At 37.3% G+C, this 27,705-nt stretch overlaps 1 protein-coding gene across 1 annotated transcript in view; it reads right to left on the bottom strand.

Annotated features, from left to right (window-relative positions):
* The window catches only part of LOC135157224 (laminin subunit alpha-2-like), a 73,645-nt gene extending 45,940 nt beyond the window's left edge, over nt 1–27,705 (bottom strand). Inside the window, exon 1 of the mRNA XM_064112172.1 lies at nt 27,579–27,705. Coding sequence (XP_063968242.1) covers nt 27,579–27,705 — 127 coding nt within the window. The remainder of the gene's footprint in view (nt 1–27,578) is intronic.

Genomic DNA, 27,705 nt, shown 5'->3' with positions numbered 1-27,705 from the left:
AACGCTTGTGTCTTGGTACAGGCACTTCAGAATTCTTGACAGTGTTTGCACACTTTACTCAATAGGTTACAAGCAAAAGAACAGGAACCAGTGAAGATAGGTTGGAAGTGGACAAGAGGGCTTTGAAGACATCTTCAGCGGTGAAAGGAGCACTCCGTCTTAATGTAGTACAAGTGGTGTTAGAGATTTCTACAAGACAGTCTTTGGGCTCGGTTATTGCTTTCAAATACTGAAGCGAGGGAAATCTTTGTTTAAGATTTCCTCCACATTTACTGCTTCACTGTCAAATGTTTTGTATTTAGGCCTTCTTTTTAGAAAAAGAATGCTGCCAATGCCATTTTAATAATCTGATGAAATATAAAATTATGAATTTTAAAATGTCAACTTCAGTTCACAATAGGAGACGCACTTTGAAAATTGAATCAACTCATCAACTACATGTATGCATAGACAATGTACAAAAACCCAACCAGATATCATTTCATCAAATTTGTTATCTGTCAAAGTCTGTTTTATATGACAGTAACCATGGAAACAGTCAGATGCCTGTGCTTCTCAGCCAATCAAGACCAAGGATAGCTGTGAAACATAAGATGTCAGATGACAAATATTGATGAACTGCTCCCCTGGGTCCCATAACACAAAGGTTAGCAATTGATCGTGCTTGATTTTCACGATTGATCGTTCGTACATTGTAATTAATGTAATCAATCGTAGAAAAAAGTCCTTCGATCACAGCTAAGCTTCGTGTTACAGGCCCCTGGTTCCTCAACTTCCTGGTTTTCTACAATCATTTTGGTTTCATGTCAAGTACACAAATTCATGTAGATTCTACGATTATAACTAGAGTCTCTTAAATCTTCATAAAGTTTGTCACATGACATAAGACCAAAAAATGCATGAATTGATCTAAAAGTGACAGGAATATCGTAACAAGACACTAGCAGGGCCTATGTTGACTCTAAGGGTACGGATGAAAATGAAGGTGAAATGTTTTACAAAATCTATTTGTTCCAAAATAGACAGAAATATCTGCAGAGAAGCATACTTTCATTAAATATCAAGGGTGCCTAGAAAGTCAAGGAGAAAGAAAACTGGTTGATTTGGTTTGAGAAAATGGAGATTTAAAACCACCTGTTTGGCAGTGCTCCTGGTTCGAATTATGAGCTTATTTAAAGACCAACTTCAGTGAGGAAATCCCCTTAGTATCCAAAATCATATTTCAAATTCAGACTTTGGACAAGGAACCTATATGAAAAGATTAGGGAAAAATAATCCGCCTCTTCTTCGAAGGCCGTCCATTGCCCAGAGACATTTATTTTTTTGATCTGAGTTCAGATCTTGAAATTCATACCCCTGCCTCAATTTGTAAGCTCCGGAATGGATGTCATTCGGCATGTGGGCAATTGTGTTGGGCTAGTTTTGTTGACATACACGGACTTGGCAGGGCCATACTGGCCATTGGGAAATTTGGTCTCCTTTCCGCCCCTGTGCGGACAAGAGTACTGATGTGATTGGGATATCTGGGACAGTGTTTAATGTTGACCTCTTTTAATAAAGAGTGAATAATAGTTCAAGTAAATTGCTATTTTTTCTAACTTCGCACTCACACTTGCATTTAACAAATGTTGGTATTGGGAAAGAATTTAAAAGTGTGTCTCCATCAGTTCAAGGGAATGGATTTAGAAGCAGGTTTGGTTCAGTGTGCATGTTTACTATCAAGTATGACCAGGTTTAACTATGAAGCCCATGAATGACAATATCCTATACACATTACACAAAAGACTGCCTGCCTAACCTCTAAACATGAAGGTCAGGGAACCCTCATCCTGTCAGGATCGATTCCAATCTAATACCTTCCTTCAACAAAGATATCTTCAATATTGCAATGGGAATGCTCAATAATTTAAATTAAAACTCCCATTGTTTACAAAAACCTTGAAGGAATGGTCCAAATTATCATTAAGGTGGACGATTCAGCCTGGCTTTAATCAGGGCATTGTAATTACAGTTTCCAGGTTGAATCAATGGGATCAGTGTAACAGAATCCCAATGTTTCTTTTGTCACTTTTACTTGCCACAAAGCGGGACAGGGTTCTTTTGTTCCTTCTACTGTCTCTGGGACATCCTTGAGAATAAAAGCTGGAATAGGAATGAAGTGAAGGGTGACTTGTTACCCATTGTCCTTGTTAGAATAGGATTACATGTATTTATGAGCTTTATACATTCTTCTGACAGATCAATCAAGACTTAAAGCTGACTACAAGCTGTTTCTCTGCATGCTCTGTGCGAAATTAGAGGGGTTTTTTTTTCAGCCATACAAAGAAAGATGTAGAATTTGTACATCATCCAAAAATCTCCTTGATCCAACTGTCGATGGAAAATGTTTCAACAAGCTCTACTTCTAGTGTAAACTACAATGGAACAGAGATAATAATGAGAAATGGACTTCAGGATGTTTCTCACTTTCCTAGCAATGTCAACTACGGGACAAGGGCAAGATCGGGGGGGGGGGGTGGGTTAGCGGGATGATTTAAACAGTCGGCCTATTGGAAAGAAAAACAACCATCATTATCATTATCATAAACTATTACTTTTATTACCATTATCATTGATGAGAAATGAGCCAATGGCATGCACATATTAATTAAGTTATTCAATTACTATTTATTTTATTTTCAATCATTTATTATTTTCTTAACTCATCTCTTTTTAGAGTTTTCTGCCAAATATACCCTTGCAAGTAGGCCCTACAGGCTTTTTTAATCCAACAAAAACTCCATAACATAGATCTATCTGGCAGATTGACTGAGATTAAGGTTGTGATAAGTAACTTCTTATGATGATACTGGACAACAAGGCAGAAGATGATCCTACAAGGTTAAGTGGACAGCCTTATTGTGCTATTGCGCTACTATGTTCCAGCCAAACTTAAATTCTTCCCACAATATCAATAAATCAAATCTACAGTCACTTATAACTGCTAATCACCGATGATAAAGTGAACAGTTGTGTCTCCTATAATTCCAGGCCACTTCTCACTACCAAAGATTCATTGATTGATATGCTCCTTGGACGAAGAAATGAAAATCACAATAACATTTTGGCCCTGGTCTTCCTGTGATCCAACATAGAAAAATACATTCCAGGACCCTAGATTATAACATGATTTAATTCAGTCACAAATGCAAGATTTCTATGATAGGTTGTCATTAGCCAATCCCGAGGCCCCTTTTCAGTAGCCTGTAACATTCGCTTTTCACTTACCATTAATTACAAGTTTTATGAAAAATGGTCCAGCATTTTTTATAATAATAATAATAATATAGGGTATTTATATTGCGCACATATCCACCTTGTTAGGTGCTCAAGGCGCTCCTATATTACCCGGCTAAGCTAGGCGTTCATAGCGCACACAGCTTTTTAAGGAATTACTTCCTACCGGTGCCCATTTACCTCACCTGGGTTGAGTGCAGCACATTGTGGATCAGTTTCTTGCTGAAGGAAATTACGCCATGGCTGGGATTCGAACCCACGACCTTCTGTTTCAAAGTCCGAAGACTAATCCACTGGGCCACACCGCTCCACATGTTTTTATCAAACATGATGAAATGTAAGATGTGAACAGAAAACATTCATACATGTATTTGTTATTTTGTAGTGTAAATGCTGCGCTCAAGAGATATTGACAGAAAAATAAAACAGGGATTTACCAAATTTAGTGGTCAAACACTGAGGAGGAAATGGATTTGGATTAAAGTCTGATTTGGTGAATTGCGAAGAGGTGAACCATGTTAAATCAGAATAATCCTTATCCTAATCCTAATCTTGGTAAACTTTGCTAGGTTGTCCCAAAGGTCAGTACTATAGACAGTTGTCCACACTGGTGTTGCCTGGCAGGGTAGACATCTTTGAAGCCAATTAAATGGCATACATCTTTCCAAGTTCATCATGGCAACTACAGAGGTATTTACTTTTTGTTTGAATTTGTCCCATAGGTCAAGTTAATATCTAAAGATCAACTTGTTTTATCAATTAAATATTTGGTAATGATATAATAGTTTTTAGAATCATCAAATACCACATAATAGGCATAAATTTTAACATAGAGATTGTTTGCATAAAAACACACCTAAATGTACATCATTCTACTTGTGGGCCCATTTATCTTCTCTCAAATGGCAGATTAAAAAATTGATATAAATATAAGATTCTTAGGAAGTGGAGAGGAGCTTTATTAAAATATCTTGTGGTTTTGTTTTCTCAGAGGTCAGTAGGAGTAGCATGACTGCCTATCTTTTGTTGATCTTTGATTGATTGCGGTCAACCACAGACCGTTTCAGGTGTGTAAATGATATATCCTATTACCCACAAAGTGTTGGCTATTGGGAGCCCGTGGATGCAGGCCAGATGTATCTTACCTGTAACCTGTTAACTAACTTTAAACACCTTGAAATCAGGAAAATGATCCAATAAATAAAGGAGTATGTGATCAAAAGCTATCAACTAGATATAAGATTGATTTCCAAACTTGAACTGCATTCTACATGACATTTAAATGTGATCTACCAAAACATGATGGTCCAGCGGTAGAGGATTCATCAGGCTACGATTAATTCACATGCCCTTATTTACTTTCAATATACGTGATTTCTGCTTGTATTCATTTTTTCACAATGTTTGACACACATAAATTATATCAGAAACATTAATTCTAATCTTATAAGGTAAAAATTCTTTGATGATATGATATATAAAAGATAACATTTGGTTTTTATACCAAGACATGATACATCTCAATTTATGATGACATGATATTTAGTCCTGTCTTGAGTTTAGAGACTTTCTATTGACATAATTGCTCAGTATATAAACTGTAATTTTTCTTCAAGCATACAAACTTCACTTCCCAAAACTGGGATCAGAGGAATCTAATGGAGCTTGAAGAGAAAGCCAGGAGCACTGACCCTAAGACTCCTGGCACCTCAGTCATCCTGTATGCACCATGCAGGAGAGGGTCAATGACCCCAACACCAGAGCATACTCACACTTTTCTTTACCTCATTCATTCTGTTGCTATACCTGTTTCTCTTGTTCCCCCAACCCCCATCGGACCCCCCCCTCTCTCTTTCTCTCTCTCTCTCTCTCTCTCTCTCTCTCTCTCTCTCTCTCTCACACACATACACACCCTCTCTCACTCTTGGTAGCAGAGTCAGGTTCTCCAAAATCGAGGGGGCTCGAAGAGAAAATTTGACATTATTATTAGAGGGGGAAGATGACAATTTTCTGAGGTTTCACTCGACTGATGTTCAATGGGTGATTCTAAACATATACCTGTAGAGGGGGGGGAGGGGGGTACGCGTCCCTTGCTTCCCAGCCTGATCTGCCACTGCCAGTCTTTCTCTCTATGACACAAAGCTAATGTGTACATTTGTTTGATTAAAAACTAAATGTCCATGAACTATGTATTCTAAACATTCACTTGCTATCATGTTCTTAGATGAAACAACTGAATGATGTTCTACAAATTTCACCAAAAACTTAAAAATATTACTCTTCAAATGAAAATTCCCCTTTTCTCCTTGAGAATAACACAAGCATACCAGTATGTTCTAAGAGGATGTAACGACAATCAAATGTAGAAGGGAAGAGTTAGTGGCAGGAATAGAAGGGTGATCCCTGTTTTTAAAATGGTTTAAATCTTTGCTGGTTTCAAGCAACAAAAAATGATCCAAGTAAAAGTCAGTTCAAAATCCTAGATGGAAAGAACAGCATCTCAAAGCATTTCCCACAGTGTGTTCACAGTATGTTCACAGTGTGCTCACAGAGTGTTCAATGTGTTCGCACTGTGTACCACAGTGTTAACTACGTCCAACAATGTGTTCACAATATGTTCACAGTGTATTCAAGGTGTGTTCACAGTGTGTTTAAAGTGTGCTCACATTACATTTGCAGTGTGTTCACAGTGTGTTCATAGTGTGTTCACAGTGTGTTTACAATATGTTCACAGTGTATTCACCAATTCACGGTGTGTTCACAGTGTGTTTACAGTGTGCTCACATTATATTTGCAGTGTGTTCAGTGTGTTCACAGTGTGATCACAGTGTGGAACACATGAAATCATCTTCACATTGCTAAATCCAAGCATGTGAACACTAATTCACATCTTTACCTAAATAATCCCCTATTTGAACACACTGTGAGCACACTATGTGACATTGTTTTCTTTCCTTCAGAAAAGCTCTAATGCTCAGCAAAACTTCCTACAGGTAAGTTTTCTGATATACAAGACTATGACAGGGGACATCAGCTCAAGAGATTATAATCAATAGTGATATCATCAATGTATATGCCACTGGTTCTTTGATCAATATCAAACACATTTATCACAAAGACTTGAACAGAACAGGTCATAGTGTTCTAGTTCATTGACTCCGGGCTTCTTTTTATCTCTTCCCCCTTCTTTTATGTGTACTGGGGGTCTATTCCAACTTTTCTCATTCTTTTTTTCCTCTTTCATCTCTAACAAAGGCCTCTTTCATACGAAGCAGTACAAAATGGCTTGCTTATACAAGTTGATAGAAGATGCAAATAAAAAATATAATTACTATTCAACCTTCTCCTTTCTTTGAATATCCACCCCACCCCACCCCCCCCCCCCCATACACACATTTCTTCATGCCCCAACTTCATTCAATTCTCGCTACCCCAAATAGCGATTTCGCCGAGATCCGGTAAAATCCCTGTAACGCGCATTGCATTATGGGATAGCTTTTCGGTATTACAATTTCCTGATCGGAAGTCCAATGCACTGTTTTGCCATTCAGATCAACAGTGCCGTCATGCACAATAACACAACGTGGCTTTCGCTCGGAAAGTTCGTGATCACAACCTTCTCTTTCACATTTTCACGTGAAATATATTTTTTATTTATAATTCAAATGGAATCAAAACTGACCAAATTAGATAAAAAGTATTATAATCTGTACTTATTACGCTGATTGGCATCGATTTCAGCGTGGTGGATTCAGTATCGCGAACCTCGCGCGAGCATGACTCTGAACCGGAAGTGGTGATGACGACCCGACGGAGTGAAAATTATCTCGTCTCGCGCATTATGAGATGTTTGTTCCTATTTGGGGTAGCGAGAATTCTACAACGGTACTTTAATCAAGACCAATCACATGAAGTAATGAAAAATGTAGGTACTAGTTCTCTGTATGCTAAAACATTCTACAGAATCTGTTGTTTTTCAAACAGCTACTGCATTTATGTGTGAAACAAAACATGAAAATAGGAGAAGCAGTAACTGGGTTTCTAAAAATAATTATGAAATTACGTTGGATACTAATTTGATGTCTTCATGGATCACTGAAATGACAATACATTGGTAATCTTGACACTTACCCTTTTCATCTGTCCACGTGTATAGCATGCAAAAGGAAAGAAATAAAGCTATTAATTAGAGGAACAATATTAAAATGTTTTTTATTAGAATATTAAAAAATACCTATAAAAATTTCATATGGACAAATCTATTTATTTACAACTGAAACAAATTAACATCTAAATGTGGTTCATAGTGGTTGGGTGAAGTTGTAACTACAATGTACACTAACTTTTATTGAATATTATCCAAATAGTTGTTCTGGTATTATCTAACAATAAACTTTAAAACTTTAAATTCAATTACATTCAATCAATGACAAAATAAGAACAATTGGGCCCCACCTTCTCACCCCTACCCCATCCTGTTGTATATAATCATGTATCTTCCTAGTCACAGTACGTGCTATCTTCAACTTTCTTTCTTTTTTTAATTGAAAGTTCTGTTTTCAAACAAATCCATGGACCATGAATATTTGTAGTTCTAATGCAAAACAAAGTTGTGGATTTTGCCTATTCCTTTGACTGCAAATTTCCTCACACAAAAAAATGGAATATCACCCACAAATACATTGGAATAGCATCCAGTAAGGGGCTATTTTACAGGAGTTATTAAAATCTGATCAATAAATATCACAAAGGGATATCATCCTAGAGGGACCCGATGAAGCAGAACACCTTAAAGGTCCAGTCCAGTCCGATCAATCATATAAACAATCACAAGTCTGTTAGGTGAATACACAGGATGGATTTAAGCACAAAGCTTACATCCATTAGCCCCAGGCACCAATCAATGTCAGGAAGGAACATTGCCACTTTGGTCTACACTCACTTTGTCTACTTCTCATTTGGTCTAATCCCACATGTGCTAATCCGTAGCTAGTTCGTCTACAACCAGTTCATCGACTAAACTATCAGGGGCCCGTTTCATGAAGAGTTACAACAGTTGTAACTTTGCCATTATGGCAACTACCATGGCAACAGGGCTCAGCGGCCAATCAAAATCAAGGTTGCAATGGAAGTTGCCATAATGGCAAAGTTATACAAGTTGTAACACTTTATGAAACAGGCCCCTGGTCTAATTGCAACTGTATTTATCTACCATTTTGTCTAATTTCAAAATAGGCCATACCATTTTGTCTTATATCCACTTGGTCTAACAATTAAGTTTATCCAATTAGATGAACAGTTTATGGACCAAATGGCAAAGTGCAAAAACCTAAGAAGACAAAGTGGAACTTAGACCATCTGGGCATTAGAGTAATTGACAGTTAGTCCACGTGAATATTGGACCAAGTGATGGATGGACCAATTTGCAATTGGACCAAATGATTGTAGACCAGGTGGGTTTAGCCAGGATGGTGTTAGACAACCTGAGAATTAGACCATCTAAGTGAATACAAACTGCGTGGAATAGACCACTCGGGTCTACTTCCAGGACTTGGGAGTGTGGCTTGAACCAATGTTGGTATCCGAAAGCTGCATGTGGAAGATTTCCTGATGCGTTCTTCCTGACCTTGACACAACTTTGAAGAGTTCCAATCTATCCCTATTCCTTTCATTTTTACCAGTGTATTAAAAACATATAAAAAAAGTTTTCCAAAGATTCTTATGATACATGTACATTTCCCATCTCCACCACCACCACCAATTATAAAGCACCTGTCATCTCATCACCCCCTTACACCTTTCTTACCCCCCCCCCCTTCAACAGCCAATTCTTACCCTTGACCTAGGGGCGATTTTAACACCCACACCGGAAGAAAGGTGTTACATTTGTGTATTTTAGGATATTCCGGGATTCAGGTGGACCAATTCTTTACCCCTTTGATCACTCTCAGGTAGATGATTGAAAAGTTGGCTGAGAGTGTGAGGAGTGATAGAGGGTGATGAAGTTCGGGGGAAAGAAGGGTGCTTTACTTGATCTCAAACAGATCTACATTGTAATGTCAAATACTAAGAGTTACATAAAGTGCATCAAACACAATTAATTGTGAAACATACAAGTGTCAAAATTAGTAATAAATTGATTATCATTATTCAGTGAAGAATTCAGTTATCTATTAAAATCAATGAGTCAATTACTATTAGACATATATATATATATAATAAACATAAGCTGGACTTTCACCATACGGCACAAGTGCACAATGAACAAATTAACGATGTGTGCAAACATACAGTAAATTTTAATAGTATAATATTTTCACAATAACATTATCATCATGAAACAATTTAATTTCAAATTACAATTCTATATTTTAATTTAGTGATAATACAACAGTATTATATTTTATTATAAATAATACAGAATTACTGTTCTTTGTTATAATGCTCACAGCAATAAGGAGCATATAGAAAAAGGGGAATATTTATTGCATCCTAATGATCCAATCAATCATGGGAATACATCAGAAATACATCAACAGAGAAATTAGTAGGAGACAAGATTGCAAGCGGACCCTAACACTGATTTTCCAAATACAGACACGATTCTTGTTGGCCAAGAGCGGGCTCTCATCGACTGAGAAATTAGGCGCATGATTAGCAAAGACGGATGGGTATGGTGATGTACGAATTTCATCCAGCCGTGGTCTTCAAATCTTGAAGATGAAGAGAGATGTGTCTTGCATCCAGGCTTAGGGTGTTCAAGCAATTTTATTGAGCTAGAATCACAAAAATAATTCACTAATCAACAGTCCAACTCAAGCAAATTTTTAATTAATGTTTACATTGATTTGGAGTGGAGCGTTGTGGCCCAGTGGATTAGTCTCCAGACTTTGAAACAGAGGGTCCTAGGTTCATATCCCAGCCATGGCATAATTTCCTTCAGCAAGGTTCATCCACAGTGTGCTGCACTCGACCCAGGTGAGGTAAATGGGTACCGGTGGGAAGTAATTCCTCAAAAAAGCTGTGTGCACCGAATAGGTAGCCTAGCTTAGCCGGTTAATAATAATAGCAGGGCCCTCAGGAAGAACAATTTATGGAACTAAAGTGGCTACCCTGGGTAAATATACCGTTATTATTATTGATTTCTTACAATCTTGCATTTCAATGACAATACATGCTGTACTGTGACGTTTGATCCGGGAAATGTAGGCAGATTGGGGAATGGAAATGATGATCAATGATGATAAATGATTATGGTGATGTTGGTCAATGATTATGGTGATGATGGTGATCATGTAATGATAATGGGGATGATGATGACAGTGATGATAATGTAGATGATAATGGGAGATTCTATAAAATATGCACGTCCGACCCCCTATATGTAGGACCTTCATGAATTTTCTGTCTTTGATTTTTTGTTCTTTTGACAGTCTGTAATGTTCTCAAAGGAACATGACTTGGTCAGTTTATGAAGTGAAGTATGACTTGAGAAAAATGGGGGTCGGACGTACAAAAAGGTTAATCATTTTATGGAATTGCCCTAATGGTAATGATGATAATGAATTATGATTTGCAAGTGGCCAACTGACAATTGGAATGGGTGATAAAACTACACTAAAAAAATACACTTAAAAATGAGAAAACAATCCGAATATTCCTGAGAAGTGTTGGCTCATCAAGTATTTACTTTAAAAGATGACTCCGCCCAAATATTGCACTCAGGGTACAGTGTAAGTTCACTGAAGAACAAACTCCCACGACTGTCGTCTCCCGTCCCCATGTTCACTGTCAGGAGAGAAATACTTAAGGCGGTAAGTGGGCCAAAAACCAGACCATCAAATACAGATATTTTCTGCAAAATGACAGGTATCTGGTTTGTTTATATTGAACTTGAGCTACAGAGGATTGAAAGGATTTCACACAGGATATCCAAGATGTCATGTCTCGAAATACAGAGAGGATGGGAAAGGATGACACCGGTGGAAAAGCTGTTTGGTTAGATGGGAAAGACGGTTTAAGGGTGTAGGATTTCCAAGCAAAATAAGCCTTGCTTTGTTACCGTCAAGTTGGTAATTGAGAATCGGGTATGATGTTCAGAGCATGTTCATATTTCAGTGCTATTTCTGCAATTTGGTTAAACTTTCGAAGTATAAACTTGGATATTCATAACAAATGCAGGTTGAGGGTGTGTCATGGTAAAATGGATCTAACCCTCAATTTTCAAAAAGAGGGTTGTGGGTAAAATCCTAGCCATGGCAGGTTTTCCTTTGACAACATATTTATCCACATTGTGCCTCACTTGACCCAGGTGAGGCGAATGGGTACCACAAGCAGGATTAATTCCTTGAATGCAACGAGTGCTGCTGAAGCCAGGGTAATCATAGTTGTGCTTCGTATCATACTATCAAATCATAAAATTGACAGTCACCTTTCCCCCAAACTGGGTATAATTGGCAGTTTTGTTACAGGCAGACTGATAATGATAATAACATGCCATCCTTTGTGACCTCCAATAAAATATTTCATGTGCTCATGTTAGTAAACAACTCACATTGAAAAATAGATAACAATTAAGGGCCCTATCTGCAGGCTTACCCCGCCCCTTCATCTCCTTCAGCTTCCACCCCCTCCCCCATCTCAATCAGCATCATTCTCTACACGTCTAATCATCTCATTCAGACTTCCGTCATCTCAAGAATCTACCTGAACGCATCGGGTCAGGCCATATTCTATCACCAGCATCTAATCAAAGTATACAAACTTCTCATCTCAGTACAAGCTGCAAGATTGCCGGAGGTTCTCGATGTGGAAGTACACCGGATCTTCTACGCTTCGGAGGTGATTCTAGTTTTTTTCCCACCCCCTTTATCCTATAGGAATCTAATAAATGACAAGATTGATGACTATGGGGTCAGATTCCAGTAGTCACAAAGACTGTCATGATGATGATACAATTCTGAGTCCATCTCTTTGAGTCCGTCCAATTCTTTGTCTGGAACTCTGGATATTACTAGTATTTCGTACCTTACCAACGGTAAATGCTTGCAACCTTACATGGTATGGTATTAGTATTGTATTTATTAGATCATGAATCATTTACAGCACACATACTGCATAGGCCTAGATGTTTGGTTACACTTTTTCATAAAACATCACATTAAAAATCCGAGGAACATTTTTTTTTTAATGAACTAGGTAATGGCACTTTTGAGGACAATTTTCAAAACTTCAGTGGAGGTTTAACTCAATAATCATGTATGTAGTAGGCCTATCTCGCTTAGAGCATGTAAAGAATGTTTGAACTGATAATGGAAAAAAAAACAAGTAAAGAAAATTTCAAAAGAGGTCCAAAAATAATTTCATATATCTGTACAAAGCTCGACAATGGAACAGTACAAAGTTAAATTCACCATTCAATTTAACAAAACTTGGTTTTTCTTCATGTGTGTCAAAACACTGATTGTGTTCTCAAAGAGGAGAGTACACATTTGTACAATTACTGCACTGTTTTCTCAAGTAGCGTTGTATCTGAGTAAATCGCTATCAAAGAGCGCAAATCTATTTTTTACAATAGACTCTGAACCTTGGATACATTTTGATGCACACCTTAGTATTAGTTCACCATAAGGTGTATTCAGACGAGGATATTTGTATATTTGTTTATACTTCTAATGCAAAAGAGAATGTGAACGTTCCTACAAATAGCAGCATTATTGAAGAAATTGATTTGAATAATGATGGGAGCATGTCACGTCCAAATTAGACCTTGATTTAAAAAGGGCAAATATTTCATAATACCAATTTTGCATTCAAATATTAATATCTAAGAAAATTTGTATATATCTGACTCATGTAGTGTAATTTTCTCAACTGGAGATTGGCCTCCCCTCAAACCAACTTTCTGTGGGTACTTTTATGGTGAGTATATTGCACTTCCAATAAAGTCTGAAACATCCAAAATGTGAATTAATAACTGGGGTAACTTGTCACAATAAGAATATTAACAAGGGCCCACTCCTTTGTGCCCATGAATTTACCCTTTTTGAAGAATTTGTGTTTCGCCCCTAAATGGAATAACTACAAGGGGTGTTCCTTCCAGGTATCTATTTGAATACTGTAGAGGCATGCTGTCAAAATGCTACTGTTTATGCTCAGTAGCATTTTGATACAAATTCTGGTAGTCTGAATGAGAGGTTGGTATTTGTTCAATCACTGCAGTTGTTCCAGGCACCTGTGGAGGGTACCAAGGTCCAATGTATTCATTCATGAATGGGAGGTATATAGGAGGCGAGGAAAGCCCTTTGCCCCGTTGTGAGTCATCATAATCAGGCTCGATACAAAACATTACAGTATTTGATTAGTGGTATGTTTCTTGTTCCATGCAAAAATGTTGGAAGAATCAGTTAACAGTTTTGGATATTTTTTTTTTGCTTGGTTTATGTCCAGGCCATCATCCTCATCCCCTTCCCAACCTGTCTTGTCCAGCCTCCCACCCCCTTCTCTTCCATTATTCCATCCTATCTCTTACCAAGTTCAAGCCCATTCCAATCCTCTTCATACTCTCAATCTACAGCCACATTACCCTTATGGGTGTACCCCCGCCCCCTTTCATCACTCCCTTTCTCTTCCATTATTCCACTCGGGAATTTCCCCAATCATTCTATGCTACCAATCTCTCTTCTACCAAGTTCAAGACCAAAGCAATCTTCTCCTCTCTTTCAAATGTATCCTACCCCATCACCCTTCTCTGGTATCCACTCGTCAATGGAAGTGCCCCCCCCCCCCCCGGAGTTCCATCACTTCCTCTTACCAATCCGTTTCTTACCAAGTTCAAATTCACACCAATCATCTTCCCTCTTCCACTCTAGTATAACCCAAGCCCCTAAATGTGTTTACCCCCCCCCCTCCCTCTCCCCCTTCATCAATCCCTTTCTCTCCCCTAACACACTCTGATCAATCTATCCCCTACCAAGTTCAAGACCACAGCAATCCTCTCCCCAGTCTTCAATTTCTACCACTCCAGCTGCCAGGAAACGGATCACAATCTCTTGATCCAATCAAAATCAAAAGATATCCCAGTGAAAACAGACCCCAGGTCTGTCAGCTGTCTACCTGGAAAGTGATGTATGGAAGACCGCTTGCACATGGGGAGGCTTTCCCTGACATATCGTTTTAGGCAATGCATCAGTCAGGAATAACTTATAGGCCTACTCAGAGAAGTATGATGACTATACAGCATTTCTTATACTGTGCAAATAATTTCCACCAAATTCATATTTTATTTGCAAATTCACATTTAATTTTTCATAGGCAGGAATTTTCCCAGGAAATGCTTTTTCAAAAAATTGAAATATCAAAACAGGTACTTTATGACCTAAAGAGACCCAACATCTCATGAATAATTCACATTAAAGATGGCTGTTTTTATGGCCCCCTAATAAATCTCTTAAATTTGTAATACCAGACATGACACTGTATATCTTTAAAACAAGAATATTGTCTGTTCATATCTTTCTTTATTTTCACCATGTTTAACATTGGAAGTGTGTCCATTAGTATTAATGGACAACGAGACAAGGACCTTCATTCTTTATCTACAAAATGGGACGAAATGGGATCCCTATTAAAGTTTTAAAATGATTCCCTGAAGAACCTCCACAATAGGACCTGCTATCTGCAGCTCAATAACACATCCGCTTATCACAAAATGAGCCATACAGGTAGGGAGTTATCAAAATGAAGGGGGCATTCTATTTAGTAGAGAATACTTATAAAAACCCCATTATAAAATGAGGCAGCAGGTTTAGAATTGATGTTTGCAGTGAATAGAAGCCATGTTACAAAGGGGCACTTTATAATGAGAATTAGGTTAATTATGGAAGGCAGGGCAATATGACAATACCTCTGTAACAGTGATCGAATGATGGTTGAGGGCACAGCTTTAGGAAAATACTCAAATGTGTGAAGAAAGACTTTTTAAGGTATCTTACAGACATCATGTTAAATTCCAGAGATGAAATGGAGTATTTTCATAGGAAGCAAAATTTACTTTTTTCATCTTTGGCCATATTCAAAGCAACTCACATATTTGCTCCTGCAAATCTAGTATTATCCATGTGCACATTCTAAAAAGAAAGCTCCCAACAGAAGCCAATACAGTGTTACATATGTACATGCATATGTCAAATTATGATTATTTCACTGAAAAGTCACTAGATTAAATGAGTGGAATACAACATTTCAATGGCACTTAGATATATACCACTTTTTTATGCTCATTATCATATACCTTTTGGCTAGCTACTTGCTATTTGCTATAAACTTTAATAAAAATTGGGTCTACTTTAAAAGTTTGAAAACCAGTAATTTTTTGTGTAAGAAATATCTGCAATGATTGAAAGACTATATTGCAGGGTTGAGATCTTATATCATTATCCATTTAGTTTTAAAGTATATTACTGCATTTGGGTAAATGCTTCTCAAGCTTATATTTTCTTCTACCATCCTGAGGATTCTCAACCACATATTCCTACATATGTAAAGATTGGGGGGGGGGGAACAAATCGTAACATTAGATTACACATAAATTGTCAAGTATCATATTTCCACGGATCATATTTTGTGACATTCCTATCTGGAACTTGAGCATTTGCCTGAGGTTAGAACATGCCAGCCATTATTTGCATAGACATACAATTGTAGGGGGATAACCGAAATAAGCATGTATGGGAAGAATTCAAATTAAGCAGTGGCGTACAGAAGGGGGGCTTGGGGGCACTACACCCCCCCCCCCATTTTTCAAAACCAAGAAAAAAAAGAGAAAAGGGTGAAATATAACATTATTTTCTGATTATGTCAAAATCTATCACAAAAATTGGATTTTGTAATAAAAATGTCATAATTTTTTCTCGAATTCTTCGCTTGCTCACAATTTTTTTTTTTTTGCCCGATACACCATATCTGGCCCCTCAAAATTTTCGGCTCATTACACCACTGAAATTAAGCAAATATACTGCACATGTACATCGCATGAAGAATAGGCCTATAATACCTCGGTCACATTTGTTCTACGGCGGCCACACGGCGAGTCGAAAACAGTCGTTTTAACAGTTTTTGTACCAGCTAAATATAGGTGGTTTGAATAAAAATGACTAAAACGGCTGTTTTCGACTCGCCGTACGGCCGCCGTAGAGCAAATGTGACCAAGGTATAAGCTACATGGCAAAATGTCACCTAATTGTGCTTACATTTAAACCTCACTGAACATGTTTCTATTAAAAACAAGTCAAGAGCAATGCAGCTTACTGACTCTACCAATATGAATGAAAAGAAGGTTACCTCCAAACTAATCAAGTAGATCGGTGAAGGGGAAAAAAATGAACAGGATCTACATGTAATTTAAGTGCATCAAAAATGTAATATTTGTATTTATAAATTATCATCATTTATAATCTCTGCACATGAATGGGAATGCTTCACAACACCTCATCAAATAATCAATTCGACTTTCAGAATAACCTTCAGCGATTGAATTCATTAATCAATAATCAGCCAAGCATGTTTCCCTTGTATGCATGATGCTCATTTCTTAATTAGGTGTCCGTATTAAAAAAACATCACTCCCCACACCCCCCCCCCCCCCCCCCCCCGCCCAAAATCCTGAACCAAAATCATGTTTTTTTTTAGCTTGTGCAATAATGATTCTTTCCTGTCAGGTTCTAACCAAAAATATGCTGCTGAATATACATATTTTCTACATAGGTACCTTTGTTGGGAGATTGTGATTTTCTATCACAGGTAATTGTGTGAAGAAGGTAATCAATACTCTACAAAGACCAAAATATGTATGGTACCATAATCTGATAGAAACCACTAAGAGAAGAAGAATGGATTAGCCCAAGGCAAAGAAGACAGTTGCATTCAAACTGACCTTGATCAATGTCTTTCATAAAATGAGACTGACTTTTGTGATTCAATTGTCAAAAATCACACCTTTCTCATGCACCAGAGTTGTCTGGTTTGAAACACTTTTAAAGCATTTAAGTTCTAAAACTGTAACAAATATGGTTTAACAACTAATTGTAAGCCTTATCCCATTACAAGGATTCACTCAGTAGCCCCCACCCATGAATGAATGAAAATCAGAGTTGCAACAGCATTACTACTTTAGGTCCATGCTTGAGAAGTCACATTAGAAGCTCTGGACTGAAGACACTTGAGGAATGAGACAGGAAAGAAAAGGAGATGGATGGAACTAAAGTTCAGAAGAGGATAAAATGATAACATGATATCTACATGTAGATGAATATTATAGGACCAGTAAACAATTTATCAAGTTTGATTGGCCCCAAGAGACTTACAGATTTTAAGAGTTGCAAATTACACTTCTTCATTGTTGTAAATACATACCAGGGGACATTTGTAAGTATATTATCTCCATAATCCTCAAACTCAATCCATCATAATTCACCTCTTGGCCTATTCACGGATCTATAGAAAGGCAAAGCTTAGAATAAATTGTCTTCCATTCTTATTTTTATTAAGGACACAACTGAGGTAAAGAGGATCGAATTGACCTCACATTTTTTACTACTTCCTGATTTTATTTGTGATAAATAAGCGACAAGTTAACTTCTTGGTATGTTATTCATACTGTGTATAGGCCTATATATATAAATTCTCCACATCTCCCACAGTTCAAAGTGGAAATACCGGCCTATATATTGCACATGTACATTTGATTAATAATATTCCATATAGAACAAGGTTCTCAGGTTTTTTAATATATTTCATTCCTTTTCAAAAGATTAACCAACTTCTGACCTCATATTTTCTACTCATTCCAAGATTTGGGACCAGATTAGAACAAATTTGTAGATTTATAAGTTGAATACACGCAAGCTAAACTTATCCAAGGGAATCTGCAAGCTCAACTTAATTAGGATTATAGTCTTAGGTCTCAAGGAAAGTCGACAAAATCTTGTTAAACACCAAATTACGAATCCTACAACACTTCACACAAGCAGGTAGAACATTGATGCCATTTCAAAATATGTGTTGTCTATTATGCTTTTCACACTGTACTTTTTTTCCTTAACCCCAGAATTTCCCGGGGTTAAGTTTAGCCCACTTCGTTTTCACACTACGTTTTAGCAAAGTGGGCTAGCACGGTAAAAAGTACGGTACTATCTGGCCCTGCAAAAAAGCAGGGTTAGCCGGCTTATTGTGGTGCTAGCACCACAATTGCGTAGCTAAGAGATGCAGTGTGAAACGAAAATGGGCTAAGCAAAAGTGGGGCTAAGCAATAGCCAATCACAGAAGTCGAAATTGCACGTTAATCACGCTATGTATGGTAAAATCATCAATATTCATGAGCTGTGGGATAGTCCGGGGTTAAAGCGTTAACCCCGGCTAAGCAGATAGTATGGGGTTAAGAAAGACAGTGTGAATATAAAAAAAAGATAGTATGGGGTTAAGGAAATGCAATGTGAAAAGCATATAAGTTGATCTACAATCCATCCATAGTGCCGCACTCAACCTAGGTGAGGTAAATGGGTACCTGGCAGGAATTTATTTTATTCTTTGGAATGCTTGTGTGCTTGTAAAAGGCTGGAGGCAAAAGGCTGAGGTAAAGTTTCTTTTATAAACTTTGACATGTAACAAAAGGGGGAAAAATTCAATGAACGTCATCGAAACCCCGATCACAGGACTATCTCCCTGGTCGGGAAGGGAAATTGCTGCAAAGTCGATTTGGAAGTCGTAGCCAGACGTCGAGTTAATGAGACATCATAGCAATTAGGTAACAATAGCTGATGTCATGGGAGGTGAAACAACCTGACATTGACTTCTAATAAAAACCTTGCAGGTGATCAGGACTTAGTCTCATTATTCAGACTGTATGACTAACGAGGTGTTCAAGTCAATTTCCTTGAAATTTTACAATTAATCTATATATCAATTTCAGCTGTTGCAAATCAGATTACACTCCTTGTTTAAAGGAACATATCAGCAATCAATCTCAAATTTGCAATTAATTTCAGGAAATATGATTGATTTAGAGAACGAAATAGACTTGCAATTGATCGTAAGTTTCTTGCAACACCTGATAAGACTGAGAAATGAGTAATGAAAACTTGAGTAATTGTCGATAACTAAGTATATTCTGCTTTAAAAAAATAACCCATCCACTCCCTGGGAAGAGACCCAGAAATAAGAAGTCAATTCACTCAATGCAACAATGAGATTCACATACATGAAGGCTAGCTGGGTGGCGAGAGGCACATGGAGATTAATGTCATGCTAAAAACGTAAAGTGCTTCAGTGTGTTTCAATTCTAAAAAAATATCACATTGCCCACTACACAATACATCTACACTTCCACAATATTCATATTAGGTCTGCTCAGGAAAACTACTATTCAGGTGTATTCTAAATTGACAGTAATAGCTTTGATGGATGGTTTATGGGTGTTCCTCTCATTTAAGATCTTAATTCAATTTCCAGGAGTCAATGGGGGTACGAACTTCACCTTTAGGGTGCGTCAGGTAGTACCCCTGAAAGCTCAAGTACAGGTGATTATTACCCCAACTGTCTGATGCATTATTGGTTAATCTGCATCTTAATTTGACGTACAAATATGCTGACGCACAATGTCTCATTTCTCGACATTTCTCCCTCACATTATCGTAATTGCAAACCAAGAGGGCGAAAAAGATTTAGTCATTAAACATTGAATTCTTTCCTGGTCATGAACTCAGTAAAGAGTGCTACTTGAAATATTATTGAGCCAATGAAGTTACTGCAGTGCCATAAAATGCAATAAACAAAAAACCAAGTGTCATCATCAATATTGTCCAATGTACATGTTACACTGTAAAAACTGTGGTGTTAAAACTGACACCAGTTGGTTTAAATAGAGGACCACACCCTGATGTGTTAAAATTACACCCTAGAGATTGAACATAACACAAAAGAGTGTAAATGTAACAACCAAAGGTGTTGTAATAACACATACAGGTGTTAAACTAACACTGTCAATTTAACACCGGTGTAAAATAGCTGGTGTGGTCCTCTATGTACACCTGTTAACACCACAGTTTTTGCTGTGCAGGACAGTTTTCTGAACCAGTTCTTAGTATGACAACCCAAAACCTTTACGTTACTGTAACAGCCTGCCAGAAAGTAAGACTTGTGCTGGTTTTAAAAACTTACAAGGTCCGAGAAAGATGGTAATAACACCACATACTATACAACTTTCAAGTTCACAGTAATTCATAGAGGCTGTATAAAGGACATGTTAACCTGCCTGTTGTGGAGCTGCCTAACAGTAAATCAGTAAGTAGTGCTGAAATCTGCAGTATGGAATTATTTAATAAATCAGTCAGCAATTGTTTGTCAACGAATACAGCAAAAATAAACCATCAATGTTTTCAAGGAAGGGATACCAGTTTATCAATGAACCCAGTCAATGTGCTTGTGGGGGGTTAGGGGGAAAAGAAGAGGTTACAATTGATGCAGTCAGTGTTCAAAAATAAAGATTTAAAGTGTCATCCAAAATGACAGGTTTAGTTGAAAATAAAAAGAGCTCAAAGTGATGGATGGCATGTTTTAGGTCAAACTCTTGCTTCCATAAATTATGGCTTTTACTGCCAAAAATGTTGATGTTCAACTTCTTTTAAGCTTTTTTGCTCTAGTTGATTCAAAAATAATATTTTGCTATGCTTGGTGGGATCTCTAAATCATCAATTTATGCCACAAATCTACAATAACATACTTTTTACAAAAATGATCAGTTTTATTACTTATGGAGATGCAGTTGACCCTCCTCTAAAAAGATTTTTGAAGATCTAAGAATGTGACCACTAATGCAACTTCACGCTCTTGAACATTCATTGACTGTTGTTAAAAAAGAATATCTCTAAAATATCAATGTGATGCAAGCAGATGCATCATAGTGTCATGCAGCAATGAAATAAACTACAAGTTGATAATTGGATTTATTTATATGTATTGTATCTTACCTTTGAACAATTATTTTAGCTCAGGGCGAAATTTACTTTATTTCTTAAAAATTCTTCTTCCTTTTATCATTATTAATTCCTGATTGAAGAACCAGTGCCCTGGGGTAACTCTGAGAGGGCAATGTTATTTATAGCTTGGTGAATATTTCTGACTTATTTGAACATACAGAGGCTCATGTTACATTAGGTGATAGAAAGCTTAAGGAGTGGGTACAGAGGGATTAAAAGAGGGGTAAAGAGCATATGAGTGAGGGGATTAGGTGATCCCAAATCTGCTTCCTTACTCATCATGACTTCACAGGTTTTGGAATGAACTTGATCTTGAGAAGGATGACAAAACCTGTGCCTGAGGCTAACATTGATGATGGCCATGTTCACAGTGAAGGTTATGTCTAAAAATGCTACATGAACCAGAACTAAACTTTCCTCGATACCTTTCATGTCATGTATGTCCATCTTAATTATAAACATGGGGTCTACATGGAGGATGACCATACAAAACCTAAAAGTATTTGATGCCAACATGGGCCTCTGGCTGTACCCTTGGCAGTGTGTTGCCATGGTAATTGGAAGAACCAAAAGAGTTAGTGATGATTGGTCTGTCCTGTCATTAGACCAACTGATCACAAGAATCCTTTAAGAATGTAAACTAACTACATGTACACTGTCAAATAATACCCCTTTCATAAACCTATCCTCCAATTAGCCGCCTAATAGTAATGCGGATAATTCAATAAAAATTGCGTTCACAAACTCCGAAAATTATCCGCATTATTTTTATGAGCGCCCGTCCTGAAAAAGGCGGATAATCGTCATGACAACTGGACACGCCCCCTCCGATGCGGTTGTGTTGGAAAAGGGTGACCTTGTGACCGCACCATGGCAATTATCCGCATTATTTGGAAATACGTTCATAAACTCAAAATCTTGTCCCGATGCTGCTATTATGCAGATAATTGCAGCATCAAAATAATGCGCATAACTCTGGTCCTCCTCCGATTTTACGACCAAATTATGCTGCTATTAGCCGCATAATTGGGTTTATGAAAGGGGTATGACATGGCAATTGTCACAATTCAAATATGTAGGTCACCGATGAAAATGGGGGGGGGGAGAAAGAGGGGGTGTTGCTGAAATCGGTTCTGTAAAAGTTGCTCTGGACAACCCCAACATAGGAATGGTAACAACAGGTACCAGTGACAGGGTGAATATTTCAAATACAAAACTCAATGACATACATGTAGGCCTACATGTAGAAGCTATCATTGATCTTTTTTTTTTAATGCAACAAACATGAATTATTAATTTGAGAATGATTCATTGTAACTGTCATATTTCCTCTGACATACAAGTTAGACTTATCCCAAAGGAATCAAAAATAAAATTGATTGGAAAATCATCATAGTGTATATGAATACAGCAATGCAGGAAAAAATTGATAAAATGACCAAAATCACTTGTTGAACTTTCCAAACTTCTAGAGACCAATAGGCAGAGGCCTAATATTTTCTTGGAAAAGAAAATGGAAAACTGTGATGGGCTTTATATTGAATGCTAATTCATCACATCAATCGCGGCAAAAAAAATAAATGCTGGCAAGCATGGCCCGTCTCATGAAAATAATTCCTTTGAACCCTGGCTACAGAACACAGGCTACACACACTCACGTGCCCGCCAGCCCCTACTTCCCTTCTCACAAAGCACTCATACAAATTTTCAATCAAGACTCAACAAATGTACACAAAACAAATAGCCACAAAACATTCCACCGAACCATGACAAATACAGTGAACGGATCTAGGAGATACCCCTTCTAAAAATGATCGGCCCGACAACAAGCCGACCGCCGCATGACTCTTCAGCATTTAACAGGATCAAAAAGAAGAGTAGCACTGATTGCACTTGACTTGAAAAGTTGCCGAAAAGAGATTTGTGAAAAGCGCCAAAAGCGGCTTTCACAGGGATGAATTGTTTGAATGATTAGTATTCTTATGAAAAAATTATATTATTCCCCTTCTTTCTCTCTCATTTGTTCATCATATGGGTCGCCGGTCCAACAGGCCATGGCTACAGGCAGGATTTTCATTGATAAAAGGGAAGCAATAGGATTCCTTTGATCTTCTTTCCAACTTTTCTCAGGTGTTCAAATACTGCTCTTCAGCAAAACATACATCACTGATGTCGGTTCATGCACAAAGGAACCATGATTCCCTCATACTTTTCTTCATTTTTTCCAGTTTGTGGGAAATGATATTCTTATCAAATTCAAGGGAAGTGCTAGTTTGTCAAATCTACCATGTACAGACAGCAGTACTCTTTGAAATATTAACATAATTCAGACTTGTATCGTTAATTAGGCCTATAGGCAAATACTCTGATCATAACCAGCAGAGGCTTGCACTAAAATGTGACAAATTACCCATTTTAATCGACAGGGGTATCAAAAGAATGAAAAGATGTGATTTTATCCGATGTCTGTTTCTACTCTCTGTCTTCTCTTCTTCATAATTTTTTTCTAATTATGCCTTTATTTTTAATTGAATTAATGTACTAATGACCCTTTTAAGTTAAAAGAGGCAAGTCAGAACTATGTGAAATTTCTCTCACCACTGCCCAGGATTTGAAACATTTTCATTTTTTCCACTTTCTTGTAATTACTGTACGTCTCTTATCCCTCTTCGATAACTGTCATCTTTCATTTTAATTGATTGGCATTTCAGTGAGGGCCTGTAAGATCTCACAGGACAACCTCCTTCCCAAGGTGCGAACCATGTGCTGATAATGTAGTACCCTGCTGCTAATAGACTGGTCAAATCAGCATGGACCTCAACAAATTATCCTTCTAGGGGGAAGTGGTTAAAGTTTACATTGGTCACATCAGTTTTTTTCCTTTATTTTTGTTATTATAAAGGAAATCTGAAATGAATAAAAGTACATGGGTATAGAGAACATTGAAGTACTTTCATGAATGAACATTAATTGGTCTTCTATAGTTAAATACTCTCTGGCCACAAAACAAAGTTGCTCTATAAAGCTGAGAGATGAGAGTGTTTCTGGGATTCTGTTAAAACATACAGAAAATCTGCTATATATCAAATCTTTCAAATTACTAGGGATCAAAATCACATAGAATCTAATTTAGTAATGCACTCATGAGTCAAATCATTCATTGGTTGCCATGGCAGTAGCAGATTTTCAACTTTGGCAGTTACATTGAATAGAAACATCAGCTCAACTGATCCAGCATTACGTTTTCCTTGTATTGTTACTAACACCCCCTTCCCCACCTCTTCTTCTGTTCTCCCTCAAAAGTGCAAAATGAAAAAAACATTAAAAAGGGATCCATCTAAATATTCCACAAATTTACATGATAGGGCCTACCACAAGTGAATGATCCAACTTATCTAAAGATCATGCACTGGTGTAAGTATTTCACATAATAACAAAAAACCCACTTTACAAAAGAGGAGAGACTGATAAAAAAGCAGAGAGATTTAAGACCATTTCCATTACAATATGCCTGGACTAAGTAAATTATGTTAATCATAAGCACTATTGTGGTGATAATTGTTCTGTGGTCAAGAAGGGGAAGGAATCTTTGTTCCGTTCCACTTCACGTTCTTCCTTGAGTAAAGTTAGAGACCCTGTCTGTTTACCAATGCCTAATTTACACACTATCTAAATTTGAAGGACTAGGGGTAAATACAGAGAGTGGGGTGGGGTGGAAGGAGTTTGTTGAAAATTCTTTGGTAGGATAGGGGGGAATTGAGCAGTGAAAGGAAATGGACTCGTAGAACAATAACATATTGGACAGAGAGAAGAGGGGGACATGAAAATGTAAAGGTAGGCCTACACTAAAGATATATTTGGGGTTCAGGGCACAAGTTATGCCAGTAACAGTGTAGGAGTCCACATACACTGTAAAAAAAAATATTTGGTAAAATTTTAAACAAGCACAAGGTTAATTATGTGTCCAACCAATTTTGGGCAGTATTTCACCCAATGCGGAAAGCATATTGTCCAGTAAGGTTAAAAATAAGCAGCTATTACTTTAGAATGGGCAAAATTTTCATCACACTGGATAAATAAAAATGCCCAATGTTGGTTGGACACACAATTACCCTCATGGAGCATTTTTACCCACAATTTTAATTTTTTTAGAGTGTACATGTAGGCCTATACTCCAATGTACGGTATATGATGTCCTCTAAAGATAAAAAGACACAAAACTATGGCTTAGCAGAATCATGGACCTAAAATGGAATGTATCATACTACAAAAATAATGTCTTCACTTTATTCCATTAATATTCTGATTGACACCCAAAGGTAAAATCTGTATTGTCTAGTAATCGTAATGGACCCATTGCATAAAACAAATTACTAAATCAATTTATGGTAAATTTGTCATCCAATGGAATTTTCTGTGGTAAGGATTTTCAACAGCCAATCAAACTCAAGGAACCAATTATTTGAAGTCACCAATCATTGGGTGGTAAAGTTACCACAATAGTATGTGTAACAAGGCCCGGGAGAACACAGTCTGATAATAGAATCATATATCAAAAGCAGAAGTTGCTCTTTCATCGTATTAAAGCAATCATGAGACAAAATGCCTATCATGGAACATACAGGAACTGTTTTGCAGGGCTCATTTGAATTCAAAGCAAAGTTTGCACTTCTCTTTACTCCCTCCGTCCTGATGAATGGAGAAAATGGTACCTGCTTGTCATGTAGATCAATGAAACCCCTTTCTCTCTAAAGCTGATTCAACATTGATCAGGCTAGCCCACAGTCTTTTAATCTCTTCAAACATTTTCTCAAATTAAGTTGAGATAGTTCAACTTGCTTTTTGTCCAGTATTTTGGGGGTTTGCAAGTCATGCTACTTGTTAAAATATGGTACAGTTCTCAAAGGATGTTTGGGGGTTATTATTGGGATAAGGAAATAAAAACTTCTTTGAATATTTCATTAAATATGTTAAAATGTTAATATAGACTGAGACTAGACCTCAATGAAAGACACAGTAACAGAAGAAAACTAGCATACAAAAAGACGAGGGGCCCGTTGCATAAAAGTCACCATTATGGTAACTTTGACATGCAATGGTAACTTGCAAGGAATCCTCGATTCTGATTGGCTGTTGGTCAGCGTTACCATGGTAGTTTCCATTGGATGGCAAAGTTACCATAGTAGTAAACTTATATGCAACGGGCCCCAGGTCCATTACCTTGTCTTTTGAACTCTCATATAATGTTTGGATTAAAACATGTAAGCCTACATGTAACAGACAAAATTCAGTGAAAACAAAACAAGTATTAGATTAGAGCAACTGGAATAATATTCAAGAAGACACACAAGTTACACTTAGAACATTTCTCACTTTTTAAACATCAAGTCCAAGAGGTCTATTGTGCATTTCTGAACTTTTGTTCTTCTTCAAACATAACATCATTTTGATAAATATAATTTTTGATTTGTTTTCTTTTCAAACAATATGTATTTCTACTTACCCCCCCCCCCCCCCCCCCCCGATATATCAATCACATCAAATAATGATCATATATCTAAGAAAAACAATATATATGTATGTTAGGCTAATCAACAAACTTCAGAATTATGAGGTAAGTATTCTTGTAAGTGTCATGGATAAACTTCAAGTCTTGGCCTCCTCATGAACCAAAAACAGCCAACAAAAAATGATTAAGAAACGTGATGAGACAGAGACATTAGTTGTTAGTTTGTGTGCATATCCCACCACCGTGAAGCAATTTAATTTCATCAACATAATACGAGAGGATTCCCTTATTTTGAGCAGAAAACGACAATTTCCGCTCTAACCATACAAAGTTCAAACCACAAAGAATTGTTCAAATGAGAATAGAATTTTAAAAGTATGAAATGGACCATGAACGATACGAAGCACGTTTTACAGAAGACTGTGTTTAGCCCCAGGCTCCTAGCTTTAGCTCACTCCCGAGATTTCGTACTTCCATGACCTCAAAAAAAATATGTATATTCTCGGTGCAGTTTTTCGCTCAGCACACGTGCATAACAAAAATAAGGTCCGGATGCCGTTGCACTCTTAAAACTTTTATACTCAAGCTGATTTCAAGACAAGATAATGGCAAACATTAATCATATATTAATTGAAGTGTACATCACAAAAATTAGGTTGATGAAGTAAGGATTGCTTCTTATGTGCTTCGCTAACGGTTAGGCGAGATCAATATGGTATAACATTAAAAATGAACAGCGAGATGGAATAATTTGAGCTTACCGCGAGGGTTGAATGCGTTCGCATCATCACCTTGCTGGCCCTCCACCGGGGGCGACAGTCCGCTGCACAGGGTAACAGCCGCACAGAGGAGCAGAACAAACTCCATCTTCCCAAATCGAAGATGCAT

The sequence above is a fragment of the Lytechinus pictus genome, chromosome 17, assembly GCF_037042905.1.
Source record: "Lytechinus pictus isolate F3 Inbred chromosome 17, Lp3.0, whole genome shotgun sequence".
In the NCBI taxonomy this organism is placed as follows: Eukaryota; Metazoa; Echinodermata; class Echinoidea; order Temnopleuroida; family Toxopneustidae; genus Lytechinus; species Lytechinus pictus.
The sequence above is the reverse complement of the archived record's forward strand: the minus strand, read 5'-3'. Positions and strand labels throughout refer to the sequence as shown.